The 21,426-nt window shown below is 43.5% G+C and overlaps 9 protein-coding genes across 9 annotated transcripts; 5 read left to right on the forward strand and 4 right to left on the reverse strand.

The window, feature by feature from the left end:
* Positions 1–1,061: 1,061 nt before the first annotated feature.
* Positions 1,062–3,042, reverse strand: O0I10_005504 (ubiquinone biosynthesis monooxygenase COQ6; the record flags this gene model as incomplete). The annotated part of the gene is made up of 7 exons (XM_058485544.1): positions 1,062–1,100; positions 1,197–1,479; positions 1,549–1,913; positions 1,973–2,149; positions 2,221–2,585; positions 2,637–2,780; positions 2,853–3,042. 7 exons carry the CDS (start codon positions 3,040–3,042, stop codon positions 1,062–1,064), a joined length of 1,563 nt encoding a protein of 520 aa, XP_058343691.1.
* A 1,114-nt stretch (positions 3,043–4,156) lies between these two features.
* On the forward strand, positions 4,157–4,794 carry O0I10_005505 (uncharacterized protein; the record flags this gene model as incomplete). The annotated part of the gene is made up of 2 exons (XM_058485545.1): positions 4,157–4,328; positions 4,382–4,794. 2 exons carry the CDS (start codon positions 4,157–4,159, stop codon positions 4,792–4,794), a joined length of 585 nt encoding a protein of 194 aa, XP_058343692.1.
* Positions 4,795–5,356: 562 nt separating this feature from the next.
* Positions 5,357–6,420, forward strand: O0I10_005506 (uncharacterized protein; the record flags this gene model as incomplete). Its single annotated transcript, XM_058485546.1, has 4 exons — positions 5,357–5,421; positions 5,488–5,579; positions 5,646–6,286; positions 6,361–6,420. The coding sequence occupies 4 exons, from the start codon at positions 5,357–5,359 to the stop codon at positions 6,418–6,420; spliced, it is 858 nt and encodes a 285-aa protein (XP_058343693.1).
* A 288-nt stretch (positions 6,421–6,708) lies between these two features.
* Positions 6,709–8,641, forward strand: O0I10_005507 (uncharacterized protein; the record flags this gene model as incomplete). The annotated part of the gene is made up of 8 exons (XM_058485547.1): positions 6,709–6,765; positions 6,833–6,901; positions 6,959–7,238; positions 7,305–7,563; positions 7,621–7,715; positions 7,767–8,050; positions 8,116–8,352; positions 8,408–8,641. 8 exons carry the CDS (start codon positions 6,709–6,711, stop codon positions 8,639–8,641), a joined length of 1,515 nt encoding a protein of 504 aa, XP_058343694.1.
* A 211-nt stretch (positions 8,642–8,852) lies between these two features.
* Positions 8,853–9,459, reverse strand: O0I10_005508 (uncharacterized protein; the record flags this gene model as incomplete). Its single annotated transcript, XM_058485548.1, has 3 exons — positions 8,853–9,127; positions 9,193–9,344; positions 9,401–9,459. The coding sequence occupies 3 exons, from the start codon at positions 9,457–9,459 to the stop codon at positions 8,853–8,855; spliced, it is 486 nt and encodes a 161-aa protein (XP_058343695.1).
* Positions 9,460–10,440: 981 nt separating this feature from the next.
* Positions 10,441–13,555, reverse strand: O0I10_005509 (uncharacterized protein; the record flags this gene model as incomplete). Its single annotated transcript, XM_058485549.1, has 9 exons — positions 10,441–10,703; positions 10,765–11,260; positions 11,322–11,396; positions 11,462–11,563; positions 11,620–11,957; positions 12,013–12,759; positions 12,818–12,952; positions 13,019–13,228; positions 13,309–13,555. The coding sequence occupies 9 exons, from the start codon at positions 13,553–13,555 to the stop codon at positions 10,441–10,443; spliced, it is 2,613 nt and encodes an 870-aa protein (XP_058343696.1).
* Positions 13,556–14,660: 1,105 nt separating this feature from the next.
* On the reverse strand, positions 14,661–15,590 carry O0I10_005510 (uncharacterized protein; the record flags this gene model as incomplete). Its single annotated transcript, XM_058485550.1, has 5 exons — positions 14,661–14,693; positions 14,756–14,892; positions 14,951–15,144; positions 15,282–15,462; positions 15,548–15,590. 5 exons carry the CDS (start codon positions 15,588–15,590, stop codon positions 14,661–14,663), a joined length of 588 nt encoding a protein of 195 aa, XP_058343697.1.
* A 544-nt stretch (positions 15,591–16,134) lies between these two features.
* Positions 16,135–17,480, forward strand: O0I10_005511 (uncharacterized protein; the record flags this gene model as incomplete). Its single annotated transcript, XM_058485551.1, has 6 exons — positions 16,135–16,176; positions 16,236–16,288; positions 16,369–16,520; positions 16,591–16,829; positions 16,905–17,001; positions 17,056–17,480. The coding sequence occupies 6 exons, from the start codon at positions 16,135–16,137 to the stop codon at positions 17,478–17,480; spliced, it is 1,008 nt and encodes a 335-aa protein (XP_058343698.1).
* Positions 17,481–18,027: 547 nt separating this feature from the next.
* Positions 18,028–21,186, forward strand: O0I10_005512 (uncharacterized protein; the record flags this gene model as incomplete). Its single annotated transcript, XM_058485552.1, has 8 exons — positions 18,028–19,143; positions 19,202–19,262; positions 19,314–19,505; positions 19,557–19,652; positions 19,708–19,731; positions 19,790–20,011; positions 20,070–20,175; positions 20,232–21,186. 8 exons carry the CDS (start codon positions 18,028–18,030, stop codon positions 21,184–21,186), a joined length of 2,772 nt encoding a protein of 923 aa, XP_058343699.1.
* Positions 21,187–21,426: the final 240 nt, after the last annotated feature.

The following is a 21,426-nucleotide window of genomic DNA, read 5'->3' on the forward strand; positions in this document are numbered from 1 at the left end:
ATACATACTGCCCTTTCAGTCATCATCATTTTCATTATCCCCATGGCGATAACCCACGTTGCATAGCAACCCACATCACACATACAACGAATCAAGGTGCGCAATTTGGGTATAACAAGAATAAAGAAAACAAGGTTTCTTGATGCTTCGATGGCCAAGTGCAGCAACTTTCTTTTTTGCTACGGGAACACAAGGACAAAACAAAGACGCATCGGCTGTAAATCATCCGCCTAACCTCGAAAGGAAAACGCTTGTGTGCAAAAATTGGGGCCCATGCTTCATGTGCAAACATGCTGTATTTTATAGCAAGGAACATCAATGACATTACACCTTAAAGAACGAGGAAAGGGGGTACGGCAAATGCTTAAACGATGTTGATGCCTAGTTTGATGTGTGGGAAGTGGATCGATCTCTTCCTCCTTTTGCCATACCGCGGTTCCCATCCAATGGTACGGTTCACGCTAGACTTTTTGGCATTATGTTGGGTGAAAGCCATTTGTAATATGCATTTAAACAAAGGGTGGTATCTACGTAGTCGATCTCTTTGACATTTGTAATGAGCACATTGTATATCGCATGGTGAGAATATAGCGTTAGATATACCGCTTGTTGAAAAAGACAAAGCAAATGACAACTCCATGACAGGTGAAGGCGCACAACATGACCGGAAAACTAACACAAACAAACCCGGATGAACAATGAAAGAGTATGCCATCCTACCTTTTGATATGTTTCCCTCATCGATTGATGATGAATGTTTGTACATAAACTTCCAAGGTTTACAGTATATGTCGGGACGTACAGCTTTCTGTTATATCCCATGCTTATCCGGATGCTGTGCATTCGTGGCTCAGCACCCCTTGGGGTCCCAATACCAATACTTTGTAATGCTCCTTTGCATGAAACATTGTTTAGCAGCATGATAATCTAAAACTTATTTACGACATCGTTCGATTACTATCCAGCCAAATATTCAAATGCATTCATTGAGTAAAAGGATAAAAATACATATTAGAATATAGAAAGTGGGTTTATTTGGTGGTGAATGTGGTGTGATGCTGTCATTGTTCTATGCCCATGGCGTATTTCATGATCTCCGCCTACATAAGGTATATGGTTAACATGCATGTAAAGAATAGTGGCTATGCGGCGCTTCTTTTGTCCGAGAGCCATTGTTGCTGTCCCATCCTGCTTACCTTTACAAAATCAAGTTGATTGACGCTGGATAAACCAAGTGAGCGGATCCAAGTGATCGGGGCAAAATCAGTGGTGTACAAGCGGTGAAGTTTGTCACAAGCGCTGATCATGAGCAAGTTGCGAAGGTATCTCACAGAAGCGTACTCTCTCAAAAGATGTAAATTGCCAATATCCATTCCTTCAGAAGCACCTCGTTGCAAGATATCCGATAAGCACGCCACATCGAGAATGCCTTGATTGAGACCTTGACCGGCCAATGGATGAACCGTATGTGCTGCATCACTAGATGACCACCCACAAAACATCATATCATCAATAAGGACTTGTATGTAGAATTTCTCAAAAGCTTACCCAACAAGGACGACTCTATCAGCGAAATACTGCTGCGAATTTCTCATACGCAATGGGAAGCTTGCACGACTTGTCTCATCAACTGACTCGACAATGGGAGGAAACAAAAGTTCCCGTTCCATCAATTCCATGTCACCCAAACCATGCTTGGCAACGCCTTGTCTCCAGTTGTATTCCGAGTCAAAGTCGCACAGAGGTTCAAATGTGGTAGGATCAATCTTGGATCGTAGATACTCGAGATCTTCCATAGACAACCGGAATGCGCTGTTGACAAGAGTACAAAATGCTTGTGCAGGAATCTTTTTTACTTTTTGGGCCATATCGGGAGGCATCGACCACACCATGGATGCGTGCCCGTCTCCAAGCTAGTTCATGAAATGGCAATGATCAGCATCTTGTGTCCCCAAATGTTGTTATGTATTACACGCACTGGAAGCATTGCAATGGGTCCCGTTGGCAAAAAACGTTGATACGCCGTATCATTCTTTCTCGAAGGGTCCGTCTTGAAAGTAGCCACTACTCCATGCATGTTGTAATCCCATCCTAATGACTCGATCTTTGCAAAGCTGCGTACAGGGCTATTGACACCATCAGCTCCCACCTAAACATGTCAAAGGTTGGTCCTTCCTTCCTTCCTTCCCTTCCAATGATCCTCTATTGTCACATGCTTACCAGTAAACGTGCTTGTAATGCCCTTCCATCTTCCATTTCAATAATGGGCCAGTCCGAAAGATCAAGTGTTTCCTCTGCCTCCTTCACATCTTGTTGTTCCTGCATACGGATGGAAGCGACACGTGCCTTTTGCATGATATCCACTGTTGCGCCTTTGCCGTGAGATGTCTGCAAGGTCTTCAGAATACTATGTTGCAAATGGACGTTTTCAATCATGTAGGCGATTGGCAGGTCGTCTGGATTGGTGCTGGTGCTTAGCAAATTGGTATCAAACTCAATACTCGCGTTGGTGACACCATCAGAGACTTTCATGCAGTTGTATGGCTGGATACGATCTCGATGTAACTCGTCAGCAACGCCAATCTCTAATAACGTCCATTAGATCCCTGTATCGAAGGAAGAATAGCAAACCTTACTTTGAAAGAATTGCATGGATGCGGGTGTAAGAGACACGACACGGTTGGAGTAACGACCCGTAGCAGGTGCCCAGTTGTTTGTATTTGACAGATCCATAGCTTCAATAAGTGCGATACGATAGTCCTTCATGGATGGATTGGTTGCTATACGTTATGAAGCATACGATATCAGTACCACGACATGAAGAAGAATGAACATAAAGGATGCCATCGTACCAAGAGAACAAGCGAGTGCCGTTCCTGCAATGCCACCTCCAACAATCACCATGTCGTATACATTGTCTAGCTTGTTATTGATGGCTGTTGCAAAACCGCGTGCTGATAATGTGCGTTGCCATGCTGGTCGAGAGGGAAGAGTTGTGCGTAGTAGCAATGAAGAAAGACGCGACGATCGGCGTGCAGCCATTGTGGTGTAAACAAAATAGGATACAACATGCCATTTTTTGACGGAGTCGAGAGGTCAAAGCGCAATTCCACCCTTTGATGCTGTGCACTTGGAAAACCCCCTCCTTAATCACAGATGGTCGTGGCAGTGTCTAATGACAATGATCCTATAGCCATAATGATAGTTCAACAACTTCTTCATGCATCTAGTCATTGAATGATTTAATAAATACCAAGGTGTTGCCTTAAGATCATTCACTTGAATTGATACAACAATTGCAAAGCTCTTCGGGTGCATTTACAGCGTATAGAATAAATGATCTTGAATACGGATAGCATGGAATTTACACCAGTGACATGAAAAAGATGAAACAAGGGAAAAAGATCCATCACGCCTTCTAATGCTCGATCAGCAGCTGATTACTCTTGCTATTGCGCTGTTGAGCTTATGGGGAGAAGTAATCCCAAATCAGCACATCTTGCTTATGAAGTATGAAAGGCCTTGATGATAATATTACAAGTTGTAAGCGCACTTTCAATGTGTACATAGTTGATTTCGCTTTTGCTATGGCAACTCTTTTTTGACACCACCACCCACCACAGCCAGTTGCGGAGATTCAGATGTCATCGTGCAAGAAGAGTACACCATGATGAACGAAGAATGATGTCCACCCGCTGCAATACAAATTACAACTGGTGCGTGCATATACCATAATTGATGACATAGTGAGTTATCTATTACAACAATCATTTGATAAGGTTCTCTCATGATCAAGTGACTTTGATATTTTCCCGAGGTACCCCGCCTTTTAGCCCCAGTTTCTTTGACTGAAAGGATCTCCGCATCAACCCAATATCAACATGTTGGGGTATGGAGAAGAAGAATGCATAGAGCGTATTGAATGAACAAGGGTGCAATGACAACTTGTATTATGGATCATGGTACATCAAATTGGAAAGAACACTATCAATGTCAGGGGCCGAACCTATCATTGCTACAATAAATGAATTGGATACAATCAAGCTTTGCGGGATAGAGCGGGACCATCGCACATCATACATCCTCCACCAGTAGATAATACATATAAAGAGCCACTTGTTCCAACAATCTCCACATCTTCTTGTCCCCCGATACTATGTCATCCATGCAAACCTCAACACCACCACCTGTTCCAGTCTTCATATTAATGGGCACTGCAGGATGCGGCAAGACATCCGTTGCCGAGGAAATGCAAAAGTTGCTTCAGTGTGAATATATAGAGGGTGATCAGCTGCATCCCAAGGCCAATGTTGACAAAATGAGCAGAGGTAGGATATGGGAATTGGGAATCCATTGACGGCATGCTGACATGAACGAATAGGTGAACCCTTGAATGACGACGATCGGTACCCTTGGTTACAAGTTATTGCAAACGTTCTTGAAGAGAAGGCTAAGGCGCTGCAAGGACAAGATGTGTCATCCACCAAGAGAGTGATTATCCTCACGTGCTCCTCTTTACGCAAGGCATACCGTGATCTTTTACGCAAGGTGCCACAAGCAAATGCAACCATCACATTTGTTTATCTCAAAGGCTCTCCCGAATTGTTGTTGGAACGAATCACTGGTCGTAAGGGTCACTTTATGGCAGCCAAGATGCTTGAATCACAACTGGATACCCTTGAGGAACCTGATCCATCGCAAGAGAATGTCATTGTTGCTGATATCCGCAAGGATCCCCCCACTTTGGCAAGGTGGATTGTGGATGAAGCTCATTCACGTACCATTTTATCCTAACTTTTTGTCACTCATTGTCCGCCGCCTCCTCCTCTATGTATCATGATCCTCCCTCCCCCACATCTTCTAGACTTCATATGGTTTTGGAATAGACACAGCTTATATTCTCTTTTTTCTTTGCGTGCGTGCACATTCCTAAAAATAGTCAAGTGCAATATTTGGGCAAATATGCAAATGGGAATCCTGTAGAATGTTATGTCATCACAACAACAACCTGATGATCCACTGCAAGAATAGCGTCAGCCGCCTCTCACCCAACAACACGTCCTTGCCAGGAAAAGCACATGCGCCTATCTATTTTTATACACTCCTTCATCAGTGGATTCAAACTACAAAAGCCAAGCCCATTAGTACCCAAAGTAGACCGGGATTAAGGGATGCAAGGGATCGGCAGCTGTTCCGCAAACGTGGATAATGGTGTGTGTGTGCTTTACTACTTTGAAACTACAGCGGACGCATAAAAACCGCTCGAAGTGAGGGGAATCCAAGGAATGATAAATTGCTCTCTTTTGTTGTGCTTTCTCTCTTTTCCCCCTCGTTTCATCTATTCTACTTGGCTATTATGGGCGTGACAGATTGCATACTTTATCTTACAACCCCCGAATTTGTTCCTTGCTTGGTAGCAGGGTATGGTGGATACGATAAGCACACCAAAGGAACAGCTGGCTAACTTATCATAGTGACGTTTGACAGGATCTTGTATGGCATTGGTGCTATTATTCTTTACGACAAGTCAAAGCGACACAAGTTCTTTTTATCTTACTTTTATCTTGGCAGTGGAGCATGTACGTAAAAGAGATGGCGACAAAGAAAACGCGTTTGCATGATATTGATGGTATAAATCATCATAGTGCTCTACTCCGTTGCCGAGGTGTTTGATCTTGTGTGGAACCGCAGCGAGGGTGAAAAGAGCGACTTTCCATTACACGCATCACTTTTACTACTCACCTTTGGTGGCACATTCTTCCTCCTTGCACTGTTTCGATTATTAGAAACATGGCAACAAGTGGGTATGCGTGAAGGACGGAGGTCATTGTCAATGCTAGCCCCTGGTGCTATCCTGATAGCCATGTTGATATCCATGGTGGGTGACGTATTGATGGTACAGCAAGATCAAGCAGCTGAGCACGATGATGAGGATGTTGCCAAGACACGTGTGGCGCTTCAGTTACAAACCGCAGGTGCTGTGATGAACTTAGTGATCCTGGTTGTGTTCTTTGTATTCCTTGGGAGTTTGGCACGTCGTAGGAAGGGGCAATCAGTACTTGCCATCGTGTTGGCATGCCTTGGAGGGTTGATCTTGATTCGTTGGGTATATAACAGCTACTTGCTTGGTAGCATGTTGATGCATGTTATGCAAGCTGAGGATGCCGATTATAGTGTGGATCTTCCAGGTTGGCCAGTCTTTATCGGCTTATTCATCGTTCCAGAGATATTGGCAATCGCTTTGTCGATCTTGTACGACTTGACCCAGGTCAAAAATGGTGTGGAGGTAAGGGCTGCTTTTGGAGTCAGCGTGCACACACACACACACACAACAACTCACACGACCTCTGTAAATCTTAGCAACTTCAACACCATGGCTTTGTTCACTTGAACGAGGCGCAGGGCATGCAGCACGTATAACCTACCTACCAACCACAAAGAAAAAAATAGAGATGATATCCTACTCCACCTTTACTTTCACTTATCCCATACCCCCATTTCATTGTTTCACTTTGTTTCTTGTTTAGTATGTATCTTTAGGCGTATTTGTTGTATAAAGCACTCATATCATCATTCCTCCGAATTTGGTCATCACATCACCATGGACACGTGAACATGGCTGGGGTGAGGAGATTAGGGCCACGCCGCATAATCCTGCGGGCTGTATTCTACCTTTTGCCTTTTTAGCCCCTACCACTCTTTTCTTACATGGACTCACTCGATCGTCTCAACAACGACCAAAAGGACCTTCTAAACCAGTTTCAGGTACGCAACATGTCCACACCAGAACAACTTGAGACTCAATGCAAGAGATTGTCTCTATATGCAACAGGCAATAACCCAGTCTGATGACTTGGAGACGTCCATAAGCAGATTGGAACATTACAACTGGAACTTGGAGGTATGTTTGAACAAGACCACTTTATTCATCAAGGACTCAATGTCGACTATCCTATAGAGAGCTGTTGAAAGTGTATACGATGCCAACAATTCCCATGACGCTGAGCGAGAGAAGTTGGAACAAGAGGTCGCGTCAAGTGCACAGTCGACTAGCAACAGCCGCAGCTCACCTTTAGAAACGGATCCGTTGACAAGGAGTAGTAGTTCATCATCCACACCACCACCTATCCCACCAGCATCACATCGACGACAACGTCCTCGTTTCAGTCTCTTATCATTGTTGACGTGGCCATTTGGTGTCGCATGGAATATCACATGGGCTATTCTTTCCTTTGCATGTAAGCAACAACAACAATGATGATGGATTTAATTAAGGTATACTTACATGTGTCTTGCATACATAGCTCGTATTTTGTCTCGCCCATCCATCACAAACACCTCCTCCTCCTCCTCCAATCGAGCTACTTCTTCTCAGCAACGACAAGATCCACGCACCGTTGCAGCACGATTCCTGCGTGAATTTGAACTCAAATATGGAGAGACCCACATTGATTTCTTCCAAGGAGGATACTCACAAGCATTGGAGATCGCTCGTCGTGACCTGCGTTTCCTTTTGGTGGTTTTGCAAAGTGATGAACATGATGATACCGATGCCTTTTGCAGGTAATTAGGTGGAAAAGGATGGATGATGTCAAAGGAACGTGCTTACCATTGTTATAGGCAAACATTGACGTCAAATGAGTTGATTGATTATCTTCACCAAAAGAACGTGTTAGTATGGGGTGGCAATGTACGTGAATCGGAAGCTTTCCAAGGTAAATGAATATCAAGATGACAACACGCAATACGATACCAATGCATTATAGTCAGCAGCACGTTACAAGCAACCATGTATCCATTTATGGCAATTATTGCCTTGCAGTCTTCCAACAACGCCTCATCAAGAGCCATGAAAATGTCGGTCGTTGATAGAGTTGAAGGATTAACAGACGTATCCACGATTATTCGGCGTTTTGATACGATGATCCAGCGCTATGGTGGAGCCATCAATCGACTTCGAATGGAGCGTGATCAACGTGATATGGAACGACGACTTCGTGAAGAACAAGATAGAGCTTATTTGGAAAGTCTTAAAGCCGACCAAGAAAAGGTACATGATGGCATTGGGATCTCTTTTCGTATAGTGAATGCTCATCTGGAGTGTTCTTTTAATAGGAACGACAAGCACGTGAAGCACGTGAGGAAGCTGCACGAGCAGAAGAAGCAGCCAAACTTGCTGAACAAGAACGTTTGGAACAAGCAGAGAAACGACAACAATACATTCGTTACTTGTGCCGTACCCTTGCTCCTGAACCTGATTCAAGCTATGATGGCAAAGTAGCCAAGCTAAGTTTCCGTTTGGCTGATGGTGAACGTGTGATTCGCAAGTTTAAAGATGAGGATACATTGGAGGCAAGTTTAATAGGATGCATAACAACAATGCCAAGTGCTAACATGTATCTAATAGACCTTGTACAAATTTGTCGAGGCGTATCCATTAGTCAAAGCCAAAGAAGACGTGAGCGACGCTGAACTTCCCACCAACTACACACACAAGTACAACTTCACCATCATCTCGCCTTATCCCAGAACTGTGTATGAACCAAGTGGCTCCAAAATGGTGTCAGAAGAAAAGGGGCTTTGGCCAAGTGCTACACTTATTGTAGATGCAGATGTTATTGATGAGGAAGATGAGGAATAAAGAAAAATGACATTTGCAAGTCGTTGCTACAAACATTGGCTGGCTGTTTTCTCGATTTATTAATTTATTGCTGACGAGGACGTAATTAGAAGGTAACTTAGAGACACAACTCGATTTTAGATGAATTGGAAGTGTGTGGTTTCTATGTGAATAATACTCCAATGATGTTTTCCTTTTGGAAACAGATGTTGAATCTTTTGGAGAATGATGTTTAGAAACCGCCGGGAAGAATATCACCGACAGCACTGGCAACATCACTAACAGCATTACCAGCGTTCGAAAGAAGATCACCAGCAGCTTTAGTGACGTCTGAAACGGCATCGCCAACGGCGTCAGTGACGTCAGAGATAGCATCACCAGCAGCATCAGTGACATCCGATACGAGATCACCAATAGGACCTTGAGAGTCGGATGATGAGGGCTCAGGAGCGCCAGTGGGGAAAAGACGATCCAAGAGGGATGAGATCTCATCCTCACCGATCTCCACTAATGATTTGATATTGCATAATAAGAATACATGCCTATATATACCAACCACTGTAACAACTTACAAAGAGCGCTTTCGCTGGTGGTGGTAGTGACAACGGTGGTGGTGGCAGTGGTGGTTGTGGTGGCACCGCCATTGATCAACTCAACGACTTGGACAACAGTAGTACCATCTTCGATGAGGGTGTTAGTTACGGTCTCATCACGTTTGACGATGCTATGGTTGATCAAATGTCAGTCATCTTGATGTAAATGTTGTTGTTGACTACTCACGCTGGGGAAGCAGCAGCGATCGAGGCAACAGCAGCAAGGGCAACAGCAGTGAACTTCATGATAAATACAATAATAAAATGGGTATGTGATATGTACTGATACTTTCCAATGCGTTGTCGGCTATTGTTCTCGTTTATATAAGCCTTGTCACCATGGTGATAGGAATGTTTTGAAAGAGGTGGCGAGTGTATGTGTGTACGTGCGCGTGCGTGTGTGTGTATGCGTGCATGCACGTAGAAAGCACCCTACACATTCCTGAGATTGGTACTCGTTGCAAGATACAGCTTCATTTTTGGATCAATTTTCAATTGCTGATGGTGCTATAACTGCTGCCGTATGTTTGCCTTGTAGCTTAGGGACAAAAGATCAAGATACAGTAGCACAAATGTTCTTCTCGTATCCTAGCAACCTCCCCTTTCTTCACTTTTCTTCCTGAACAATGCTCTTTAACGCCTCTCTTTCATCATGTCTTTCTTTCTTTGCATTCATCGATAATCAGACCAAAGGATACAGAATAAAAAATGGCCGATGTTGGATGTGTTGTGGTCTCGACTAGAGGCTGTGTACGTGGCCTAGGATAATAATTCCTGCCAACCAAGTCGGAATGACCCACACGCCTCACCACCCCCTGAAAATCAGAATTCCCGTGACAACACCTTACCAAGTCAGCCGATAAAGAAACATTCAACGTCGCTTGGTTTAGATAGGAAGAGTGAGTGAGCTGCCAATGTCGTGCACTGTCTTTGCGAAGGTATGTCTCATTGTTTGTTGTCAAAGCATTATGCAAATCATGCTTGTCCCACATTACACAAATTACAATGCTGCATGAAACGGGATTCTTCCATCTGAGGCTTTTTTCATGTTTCCTTTACTTCAGCTTAGCGGATGTAATGGTTCATACTATACAAGCGTCAATATGAAAGATGAATGATATGTAGACTCCATTGTGCAATTGATAGTAGTAGAGAAAGGAAAACTTTAAGAGTGTAATGTTATATAACACGTGGTGCTCTATTATAAATGAAAATAGGGTTTTCTATCTACCATAATTCAAACATATCACTGGGCCATTGACCAGTTTCACGGCATTGCCAATATTGGCCGGTATACTGGAACGATTGGGGTGTGTTGGGTGTGGGGCTATCTTCTGGTTGAGGAATAAAGGATGGATCTGCGTATGCATCTTGTTGGAGTGTAAACCAGCGTGGTTTCCAAACAACGCCTTGCTGCTCAAATTCCTTCCGTCGCTCACGCTGCTTTTGCTCTATCCGCTGTTTCTCGGCATCTGCCTCATCGACAAGACCTAAAGTGATCCTGCATGTGAGTAAAATTAAGCGTGAGTTATAGCTTCGTTATCACGTTACCGTTTTCATATAATCGTTGATCGGGGCGATAACGTGTGTCGGTGATGGGGATCTTGTCTCGTTCGATTTCAGTGATCTCGTTAAGCTCCACGCAATAACGAGTGAATCCATAATACTTTGAGTAGTCTTCTAATCCAGGTGGATTGGCTGTCCAAAGAACATTGAGCTTGCGTTTGTTCATGTCCACTTCCTCTGATAACTTGTCGCTCCATTTGCCCACCACACGACGGCATTTCTTTCCATTGCTATCAAAGAATGTAGCCACAATGTCGTTACGATTCGAAGGTGCGCCAAACAAGCCGCCACCAGTGCCTTCCTTGAATGTCACGGTCGCGTATTCACCCGTGGCATGATTGGTGACACGCATCTCACCAGCTGTCTCGAGGTACTTTTCACCGGCAATCATATTACGCATCCAGCTTGATGGCTTGTTGTATGTGAAATGGTCATCTTGTCCAGTGAGAGTCACATGGAATGTTCCTTCGGTCATGAATTCCTGTAATCAATCATGTCAATACGCTGCACTACTACTCCCTTGATATGCCCATTACACTTACCATTGACTTGCCCCAGAATTTGCTTTTGATCTTTGTGCTTTGCCAGTACTTGTACTTTTTAGCTTCAGCGTATGCCTAAAAGTAATCATTTGTATCAGTGATCGGATGAAAATGAAAAAAGCCAAAGGTGGGATACGTACAGCAACGATTAATGGATTGTGTGAAACCTTCTCCGAAATAAAGCGGAAGCCTTTGTCAGGTCGAATGCATTCGTATGTTTCAGTCATCATGGGATTAAATGGCTATCCAAAAACATATAAATTACCATATCCTTTGTATCTACTGCCCATCTTCTTACCTTTCGGCCTGTTCGATATTGTGATGAAGCGTAACTTGATACAGCAAAGATGGCAATATGAATCAAGCGATCCATTGAATCTGAAAGGGTGGACGCCTTATCCAAGAGATCGCAATATTCAAGCTCCTCACAAGCACGTTGAAGCATGCTAAGTGGCTCATTCATGCTGATTGGCATAGAGATGGTCGAGAGATCCTTGCCGACATTCTTGCGGAATACTGATAGTGCTGATCCGACATCACCCACAGCATGCGATGGAAGGCAATTTCGGCGTACGACGTCACCAGCAATACTAAGTTCCAACGAGCCATCACTTTCCTGCTCATTTGTCTCGGTATCTAGTATAGATAGCATAAATAAAACGGGACTTTTTCGTATTGGATATAATCATACCTTCATCATCATCACTGCTATCGTCATTGCCTTCTTCCTCGTCACCCTCTTCCAAAAAGTCGTCATCACCACCACTTAGAATAATATCCTCAGCATCGTAAAATAGATCAGAGACAGAGGAACGTGCGCTAGTGGACATGCGATTGAGATCTGAGGAGGGCTCGAATTCGCCATTCTGGTAGGTGGGTGCTGAATGTGTAGTATTGGATAGAGCCTCATGAATCACTTGCCAATGATTTTGCTGTTCCTTGGTGTAGGTTGAGATCTCGTTACGATCACGTTCAAGCTGTTGCGTGAGACCAGCAATCTTGGGCGTCAATTCTTGAGTACCAGGAACATGTGAAACTTGATCCAACAATGCCTTGAGCACATTGATGTTCTCAGCAAATCGATCCACCGTAGCACCCAATCCACGAGCACTTTGTAAACCACGGTCAATTTCTTGATGCAATGGGCTTGATTGCTCATCCGATGATGCCAAAGGATCCGTGCCATTACCATTGACGTCAACATTGCCACCAGAACGATAAGCGCGGAATGCATCGGTCCATCGATCATGATCCTCCGTTGTAAGCGTCTTTAGATGATACAACATTGTACCCGAATCAATATGGATCAAACGTTGGTCTGGGTTGGACGAGATGGTGGCCAGCATGATTTGAATTGAGCCTCGTGTAACGCTTGTGGGTGAAATGGAGTAGGACAAGACACCAGAGGGTGAAAGCTGAAACCATCGTTTGGCCCATCCTGTTGTTGTGTATCCAATATCAGCATCCTTTCACTCTCCAATCACATGTCTAATTACCTTGCATCTTTTTGCGTTTCTTTTTGAGTAACCAACCCGAGATTTCATACTGAGAAGCGGATGATTGCATGCCACCTTCCACAAGAGCCACCGAAAATGTGAGCGTCTTTGCCTTGTTGCGAGAGAATGTGTTATCTATCAATGCATTCGATATTAATACAATCATTCATTCATTCATTTATACACCCATTCCATACATACCAAACACGAGAACATAGTTTCCAGGCTCTTCAACAACATAAGATCCTTCGATCTTGACGCTACTCGAGTTCATATGCTGGATCGGGATAATTTCATCAAGGCCCTGTTCCCTGAGCTTAGTCGAAGCTACGGATTTCGCCCGTGGACGTCCTGCAATGCTGCCGTTCAAGGATGGAGCGTGGCCATTGCCGTTTTCAGACTCATCGTCGTCTACAAGAAGAAAGAAATTAGCGATGAGTGGGGGTGGGAATGGGTGTGTAGCTAGGCTTGTTTATCCAAAGACAATATACCTTGATGTTTGCGAAGGCTGCCATTGTCGTTTAAGAGCAATTCACCTGCTGAATGCTGTCGTTGTTGTTGAGCATGGAAGATGATCTCGGAGGAAGAGGGAAGTGGAGCTTGTCCTCGACGTCGATAAACACCAAATGCGATATTATTACGTCTTGTTGTAAAAGACCAACGTATGGCGGTACCCTTGGAAGGCACATAGATATAATGGAGATAAGAGTCTCTTGGCTGCACTTGGACAACCTCCATAATGTGAGAGAGAAAGGAAAGAAAGAGAACCTAGGAAAGGGGAGAATAAAGGAAGGGATATGGTTATAGAATCTGTAATGTGGATATGTGAGTGTTGGTGTGTGTGTGTGTGGTAATACACACGCGCTGATATTCAATGAATTTATATAACAAGAAGGAGGAGGGGGAAAATCGGGTTTTGTTACCTATGCGCACGGGCTCGCTCAGCATTACAACAGTTGATGCCACCGTAATGACGAGGGGAACACGTTTTAATGATTGGCTCTGCCCTGCATATCTACACCTTAACCTTGGTGTGTGTGTCATCAGTAACATACCCAAATAGGCGCTCACATGTCAGAACCCGCTTAAACCCCACAAGCCTTTTTACTCTCGTTCCAAATACGGTAATAAAGCAGCTCATTTATCTTTCTTTTACCGTCATCCTATATTACTTTGCAGAAAAAATGCATCATCAAAACCCATTCGATTCAATAGAACAACCCAAGCATCACCCTATGTGATCATAGGAGCTTCCTTGATGTAATAACATCACCTGCATACATTTGGTTTTACGGTCTAGTGGTGGTGATGTATGCACCATTTTGTGTTCTTTGATTCACGTGAAGACATTCCAGCTTGTCAACTGCAACAAACGGCTTTTAAATTCCAGCACATATAAAGGAGTTGTAAAGGCATGCGCTGTTGGGGTGCTATTCAACAACGGAGTAGATAGCAGCATACCATGTTAACCACGCCCATGTGGTAGAACCTCCTTTTGTAGCGTTCTGCTAAGATAAATTAGTCACCACAAAGTGATTGTGATAGAGATCGTATACCTATTTGCATCAGCAAAAGAGTACTCTCGACTTCACATACATCATGAATTGGATAAGGGATGTGAAATGCATAATAATGGCATGTGTGTGAATCTATATGGATAACGTCGTTTCATGGTCAACGATGATGTAAGGGTAAACCCATCCATGTCCCAATGACAAGACTATAAAAGTGCAGGTGGATATCATTGTTCAACAAGATAAATTTTATACAACGGACGCAAAAAGAGCCATCTTCATATTATACAGCAGCACTCTCACTAGCCGATAAACTAATAATCAAGCCTCTACGAGCGTTGACGAACCACCAAGTCAAGGAACTACATAAGATGCAACATTGGATTAATCATCAGCAGTGTGTCAAGGGTATCCATCAACGTACACTTTCATAGTTAATACGAATCCATCCATCACTATCGGTATCGAATTGTCTGAAAGAATCTGTCAAAGTCTTGACGGTGACACAGGCTTGAACAAAGTTGTCAAATGTCACATCACCCTTGCCTTGGCTCCATTTTCCTGTTTTATAGATGCATGATGATCAGCATGAGTCTACACATTACATGAATGAACCCACCATATTTGTCAAACTTGTTGATCAGCAAGTTGATAAACCCATCTGAAAGGTTGTATCCAAAAGCACGAAGGGCGTTACCCATTTCCTTGCGATCGATGCTTCCTGAACCATCCTGGTCAAATGCACCAAAGCAACGTTTCCAATCTTCCACATAGCGCCAAAGACCACCGAATTCGTTGAAGCCAATGGTACCACTTTGGTCCTTTACATAAGCAACATGAGCTTTCTTACTCTGCTGTTTGATATGCACATATATGATCATACCCTAAACACCCATAGATTAGCTTTGTCAATTTGACACAATCTCAATCCATCATCCATCATCACTTACTGGTCAAACATGTTCACCATCATGCGCACGGTTTCAATATTGAAGGGGCTCCAGTCACCATTAATCAAAGCCTTTTGCAACTCATCAGCAGTAAGCTGACCAGAGCCATCGGTATCGACAGCCTTGAACCATCCGTATAGCTGTTGGTTAAGCTCGGGAGGGATAGGGGGTGGTGCCTGACCTAGGGTACATAATAATAGTTAACACGCTGCTTGCTTGTTCCCATCTTGTAGTTGCTTTTGTTGGATGAGCTTGTCAATGTTTACCTTGAGCCTGTTGGTAACCTTGAGCAGGAGATCCGAATGTCATTGAACTGGAGATGTGAGTTTATAGGAAGCAAAGCAAAAGAAAAGATAAAAAAAAGTACGCTGACGTGACAAGAAGGCACTATAGAAGAATCCCCACACATTGTACTCTATTGACGGATTCATCCAATCAATTGCAGTTGTACGACGTTTGCAGCAGCAATTTGCATATTGGACAGGCCATGGCGTTTCTTTTCGCGTTCTATTCCAATCAAAGAGACAGGTTGGTATCCTATTAACTTTTGAGTGTGCATTTTGATGCATGATCCCTCATCTGCTTGCTTATAGTACACATCATCTAGTTCCTAGTTTTCTTTGTTTCTCGGATGCTTCGGCAGTGTTTTGACTCAGTAGGCTCCGAGTTTGGACCAACGATTGGCTCCGTATGCCCGCCTGTACTTTCTTTCTCTGCTCTCTCTTTTGATATTTATTTCTTTGTTCCTTCTTCTTCTTTAAACCCCCACTCACCCCACACCGATCGTTCAATGCACTCTTGTCATTCCCCCGATTCTACCAACAGAGGGGCACAACGCTTTTGGATACCTTCCATGCACGTCGATGGCATGAACTCATACCCGCCGTACTTTGATGTAAGCTGACATTGGCAACCTTGCTCAACCTGGCAACACGCGTAGCTCACCGACCAAAGACGATTGTAGCTGGTGCTATTGGCGGCTCCACAGCCGACTTTTTGATGCATAGGTATGTATCTTCATTCCTCGAGAATGATGCGTGCGCGCGTCATGGGTGCCGGAAGATATTAACCGACCTTATGGATACAGCGTGGATACAGTCAAGACTCGAGTACAAGGACAACCTCATCATCGACCACTGAAATATCATAGTATGATACAAGCCTACAAGTTGATATGGAAGGAGGAAGGAATATTACGAGGATTGTATGCAGGCGTGACACCTGCCATGTTGGGATCAGGTTTGTGTATATAATGGGCCGCTTGTCATGTCATCAGCTGACAGGGGAAAATGTGTTGTGTTGTATATAGTACCCGCCACTGCAACCTATTTCAGCATTTACGAATTCACAAAGAGGAATTTGACGGCAAATCATGTCCCGGAAGTCGTTTCACATTTAACAGCTGGTGCTCTTGGTGATCTTATCGCATCCATCTTCTATGTCCCATCCGAGGTCCTCAAGACACGGCTACAACTCCAAGGTCGATACAACAATCCTCATTTTATCAGTGGATACAATTATAAGGGAACATGGCATGCAACGAGAACGGTATGTATATTTGTGGGGGGGAGGGTATCAAATTGATATAGCGAACATCAAAGGCTGATTGATATACCTCCTTAGATTATCAAGTATGATGGCTTTGGTGCCCTATTCCATGGATTTACAGCTACCATCTTGCGTGATGTTCCATACTCTGCATTGCAATTTGCATGTTATGGTAAGTTTCCACTATACTACTACGGGGTACAAGTGACTTATGGGTTCCTTTTAGAACAATTTAAAAAGTTTGCCAAGCGACAATACAATGGCGAGCAGCTTCCAATGGCTGTTGATCTGGCAACCGGTTCTTTAGCAGGAGCCATCGCAGGTGCTATTACCACCCCATTGGACCTGATGAAAACTCTATTACAAACTCAACAGAATCGCAAAAAGGGATCGACAGCACCGCCTACACCTTCACCATCTGGAACAACACCAAAGCATTACAGTGGTATATGGGAAGGAATGATATGGAATTACAAGAGCCATGGATTACCAGGATTGTTCAGGGGAGTTGGACCACGCGTGTTTTGGACGAGTTGGCAAAGTGCTGCCATGTTTGTGGTGTACGAACAGGTCTTGCATGTGGAAGAAAAGTTACGAAAACAAGATATTTGGCCACCTACGGAAGCTGTCAAGAATCATGTCAGACTTTGAAAACCTGCATTATCCACATCATATCAATGCTTGCATCACGTTATACATATATTACATACACACACACACACACACACATCCTCAACAACCTCCTTCATTTGCTTTCCCTTATTGGTATTCCCATTTGACAGTGCACACCTGCCTCTTTAGTGTCCCTGCCACCTCCTTGTAAAGTTGTATACGACATTTAGACAAATAGAATGAGCCACGTTCATTATTGTATGCACCATTCTTTATTTACATTTATGTGCGACGTGATAGCACAAAGAAAATGGGGTGGATGGTTTAATTATGCTGATTGTTGAGATCAGGCAATGAAAATACAGCCCAAATCATCATGCATTAGAAAGTGTATGTAGCCATCTTAAGATACGTTTACAGGCATAGCCATAGAAACCATCAGCTGACAAAGTAGGCAACCATGATGCGATGGATATTGATATTATTGTTTACTGCCATTGTTGCATGAGTGCAAGACTTTAATGTTGGAGTCCCGCTAGCCGTGTTTGCTTCTTTTGCTCTTGCTCTTTCTCGGCACCCGTCTTGAATGCATCCACACCATCATCCCTTTTACGATTCATTCTGGTCACCAACAGCAGCACAAGATCCACTTCCCAACTTTTCATATGGATTGTCAGTGTTGCATCAGAAGCTCCAGCAGTCGATTGAAGAGAACACGGTGATTGCCAACTATCTGAGACAACGAGCTGCCGTCGAAAGGAGCTATGCACAACAACTTGCAAGTCTACAAGCGGTTCCCAAACCCGGCAAAGCCTTTGAACGTGATGTGGGTGCTGGTTTGAAAAAGTGCTTCGAAGTAGTACGCGCCGAGAGCATCGAATCAGTTGAGACGCATAGACGCCGAGGTGATAATCTTGTCAGTACAGCACTGGATCCTCTTGAACGATTTGGAGCACGCTATGAAAGGATTGTCACTCGTACTCGTAAAGATATGGAACAATGCATTGCACGATTTGATCAAAGTGGCAAGGAACTTGAGCAAGCCAAAGCAACGTACAATGCCAAATGCCGTGCACTTCAAATGGTCGATCCTGATTTTGTCCCACCCGATCAACCTACTTGGCTTGGCAGATGGACTTTTACACAACGCCAAATCGCTCATTTATTGGATACTATGGAGGATGGCATGAATGGACAAACGATATTGGATCGTGTCGTTATCTATTGTCAGCAACAAGAACCACCTACAACATTGGATGATGAGATTGATGATTGGGATCCATCCGTTGCTGGGATACGAAAAAGCAGCAGCAGCAGCACAGGCCGTCTCTCATGTGTCCGATTCACTGAACCAGAAAAGGATGCATTACAAATATGCGAAGCACTCGTTGCTCAAGGATTTCTACAAGCACAGAAACCAAGTAGTGGTTTTCGCCTTGATGTTCAATACATTCCACATTATCCAACAGGCGCTCTTGGGAAACCAGATGATTATGATGATAATGAACAACGACGATCCGTTGAGTCAACATCCAACAGCAGCAGCAGCATTGGTGGCATTTTCGGGAGATGGGGTCGTTCCAATCATAGTCAACAACAACAGCGTGATATTTTGATCCAAGAGATGAATCAGGCGGATAGGACTTATCGTGCTAGCGTGAAACATGCTGATCGTTTGCGAATGCAAACAGAGGAATCCTTGGTAAGGCATAGGAGAAGCAAAGCAAAAACATGGATGTAACGTTTTCTTTCCCTTTTAGTGTAATCACTATGAAGAAATGCAAAGTCTGGAACTAGAACGAGTGCAAACTATCAAGCAAGGTAAGCGACAAGATCCAAAAGGTATCACCGAGTTAACTTGCGGTATCACAGCTTTCATCACCATGGCAGCTACCTTGTCCAATACCATACCGCTTTGTGCAGAGCTTTATGATCGGATGATGCTATATCAGGAAACGCTCAAACCCGACAAGGATGTGGAGTTCATTGTCGAGCAATATCGCACAGGGAGATTTTGTCCAAGACCTATCCTTTACAACAATTTTTATTATGGCTCTGCTATGGGTACGTAGAAAACAAACAACCCCTCTTTCAACTTACTTACCACGAATATAGATCAAGTTTTTGGTGTCTCATTGGAAGAATATTCACGTATGCACAAGGTGGTGATCCCACCATTAATATCAAAAGGATTGGCTGCTATTGAAGCAGGTATGTGTATATGAGTTATCGATTTGAAGCATTGCTAACCAAGTAATGATAATAGGTTTCTCCAAGATATACAAAGAAGGTATGCTCTAGCAAAAGGATAAAGGGAAATGAGGTGCTGATATACATATGGATATTAGAGCGAGTCAAGATGTGGGTATCCGAACTTCAACTTGATCAAGCCCATGAAGCTCGTGAAAGGTTAAATGATCCGGCACGATCATTGGTGTATACTGCAGAGCATCTAGAGCGTTACGACGTGCAAGTTCTTACATCGGTGATCCGTTTGTACCTTATGGAACTACCCGAGTGCCTTATTACCTTCGAGCTATATGACCCTATCAAGCTGTTATATACCAATCGTAAGTATGGTATAGCATAGGCATGATGAATTCATCTAACATCTCTTTGTTGAAATAGAGCATTTAGACGATCCATCAAAAGTAGCATCCATCACAAAGTTGCTGGCGACTTTACCGTCATCTCATTATTACACGTTAAAAGCACTTATGGCTCATTTTCATGGGTATGTATGTTATACTGGTTTCGGGTTGATATGAATACTCATTTTGGGATACAAAGGATCGATCAAGTGGCTGATGACAATGAGGACAATGCAAAGTTGGATGATGGCCAAGAAGCACCAACGCCCATGAATGCATCCAAGGATATTGCCGCTAGTATCAGTCATATCCTGGTGAGACCACAAGTGGAATCAACACTCAATTTACACGATCGACATCCTTATCGATTGGTGCGTGATTTGATCAAGCATTATGATACCATATTTTCCGAGCAATCTGTTCAGTCTCATGAAAATCACATCCATCGTCGTGCTATTGTCGCTACGTCACCTACAAGCCCTGATAATGAGACTTCGCTTGATGATGATAACAACAATAATGGCTTTTCAGGATCGTCAGCAGCATCATCATCTGGATCATCCGTACTACTATCTACACCAACAACAAATGCCAACTTTGTTCATGACACTGATGAACCCCTTAAATCACCTACATCACCACGTAGTGGCAGTAAACGCAACTTGCTTTCATTTATGCGACGTAGCTCATCCACCGCTACATCTTCAAGTTCATCAGACCGCACGCCAACAACATCATCTATTCCCACAGCTTCAAGTACCCCACGTCGACCTATTCCAATGCCATCCAAAAGTACTCTTTTTGAAGATCCTGATGGTGATGACGATGATGAAGAAGATGACGAATCAAGGACAACACGACCTTCATCCAATGATGATCGCACCTCCTTATCAACAGAGGATCAGCCAATGAAAAATATGACATCAGATAAAGCATTACCCCCTGTGCCTTCCAATGAGACACCATCAACCAAAAAAGACGAACAAGGAGACAATGTTACCACCACAACAACAACATTACCCGATACCACCAACAAAGAGCCCATATCCATGGAGAAGGAAGGAGACAAACCACAACAACATCATTCAAGGATGTCATCGGTTGGAACATTCCAAGGAAGTCTTGATTCTTTCTTCAAAGATGATGATTTGTAGTAATTTAGATCTTTTTATTACTGATGTAAAATTCAAGTATGCAAGAAATCATAGTAGAATGCTGTGTGTGTATAATGGTTTCCTTTCCCTGTGCATAGAAGTATAACATAGTGTGCGTGTGTCTGTGATGTGGGTGGATATGGATGGATGGTGCAATAAGATGGATTTTTTTCTCAGTCTCTTACAATCAAACTTGGTAATATGCAAAATGATGGAAGAAGGCAAACGAGCGATGACGAT

This window comes from Lichtheimia ornata (assembly GCF_029851405.1).
Source record: "Lichtheimia ornata isolate CBS 291.66 chromosome Unknown scaffold00022, whole genome shotgun sequence".
Taxonomy (NCBI): domain Eukaryota; kingdom Fungi; phylum Mucoromycota; class Mucoromycetes; order Mucorales; family Lichtheimiaceae; genus Lichtheimia; species Lichtheimia ornata.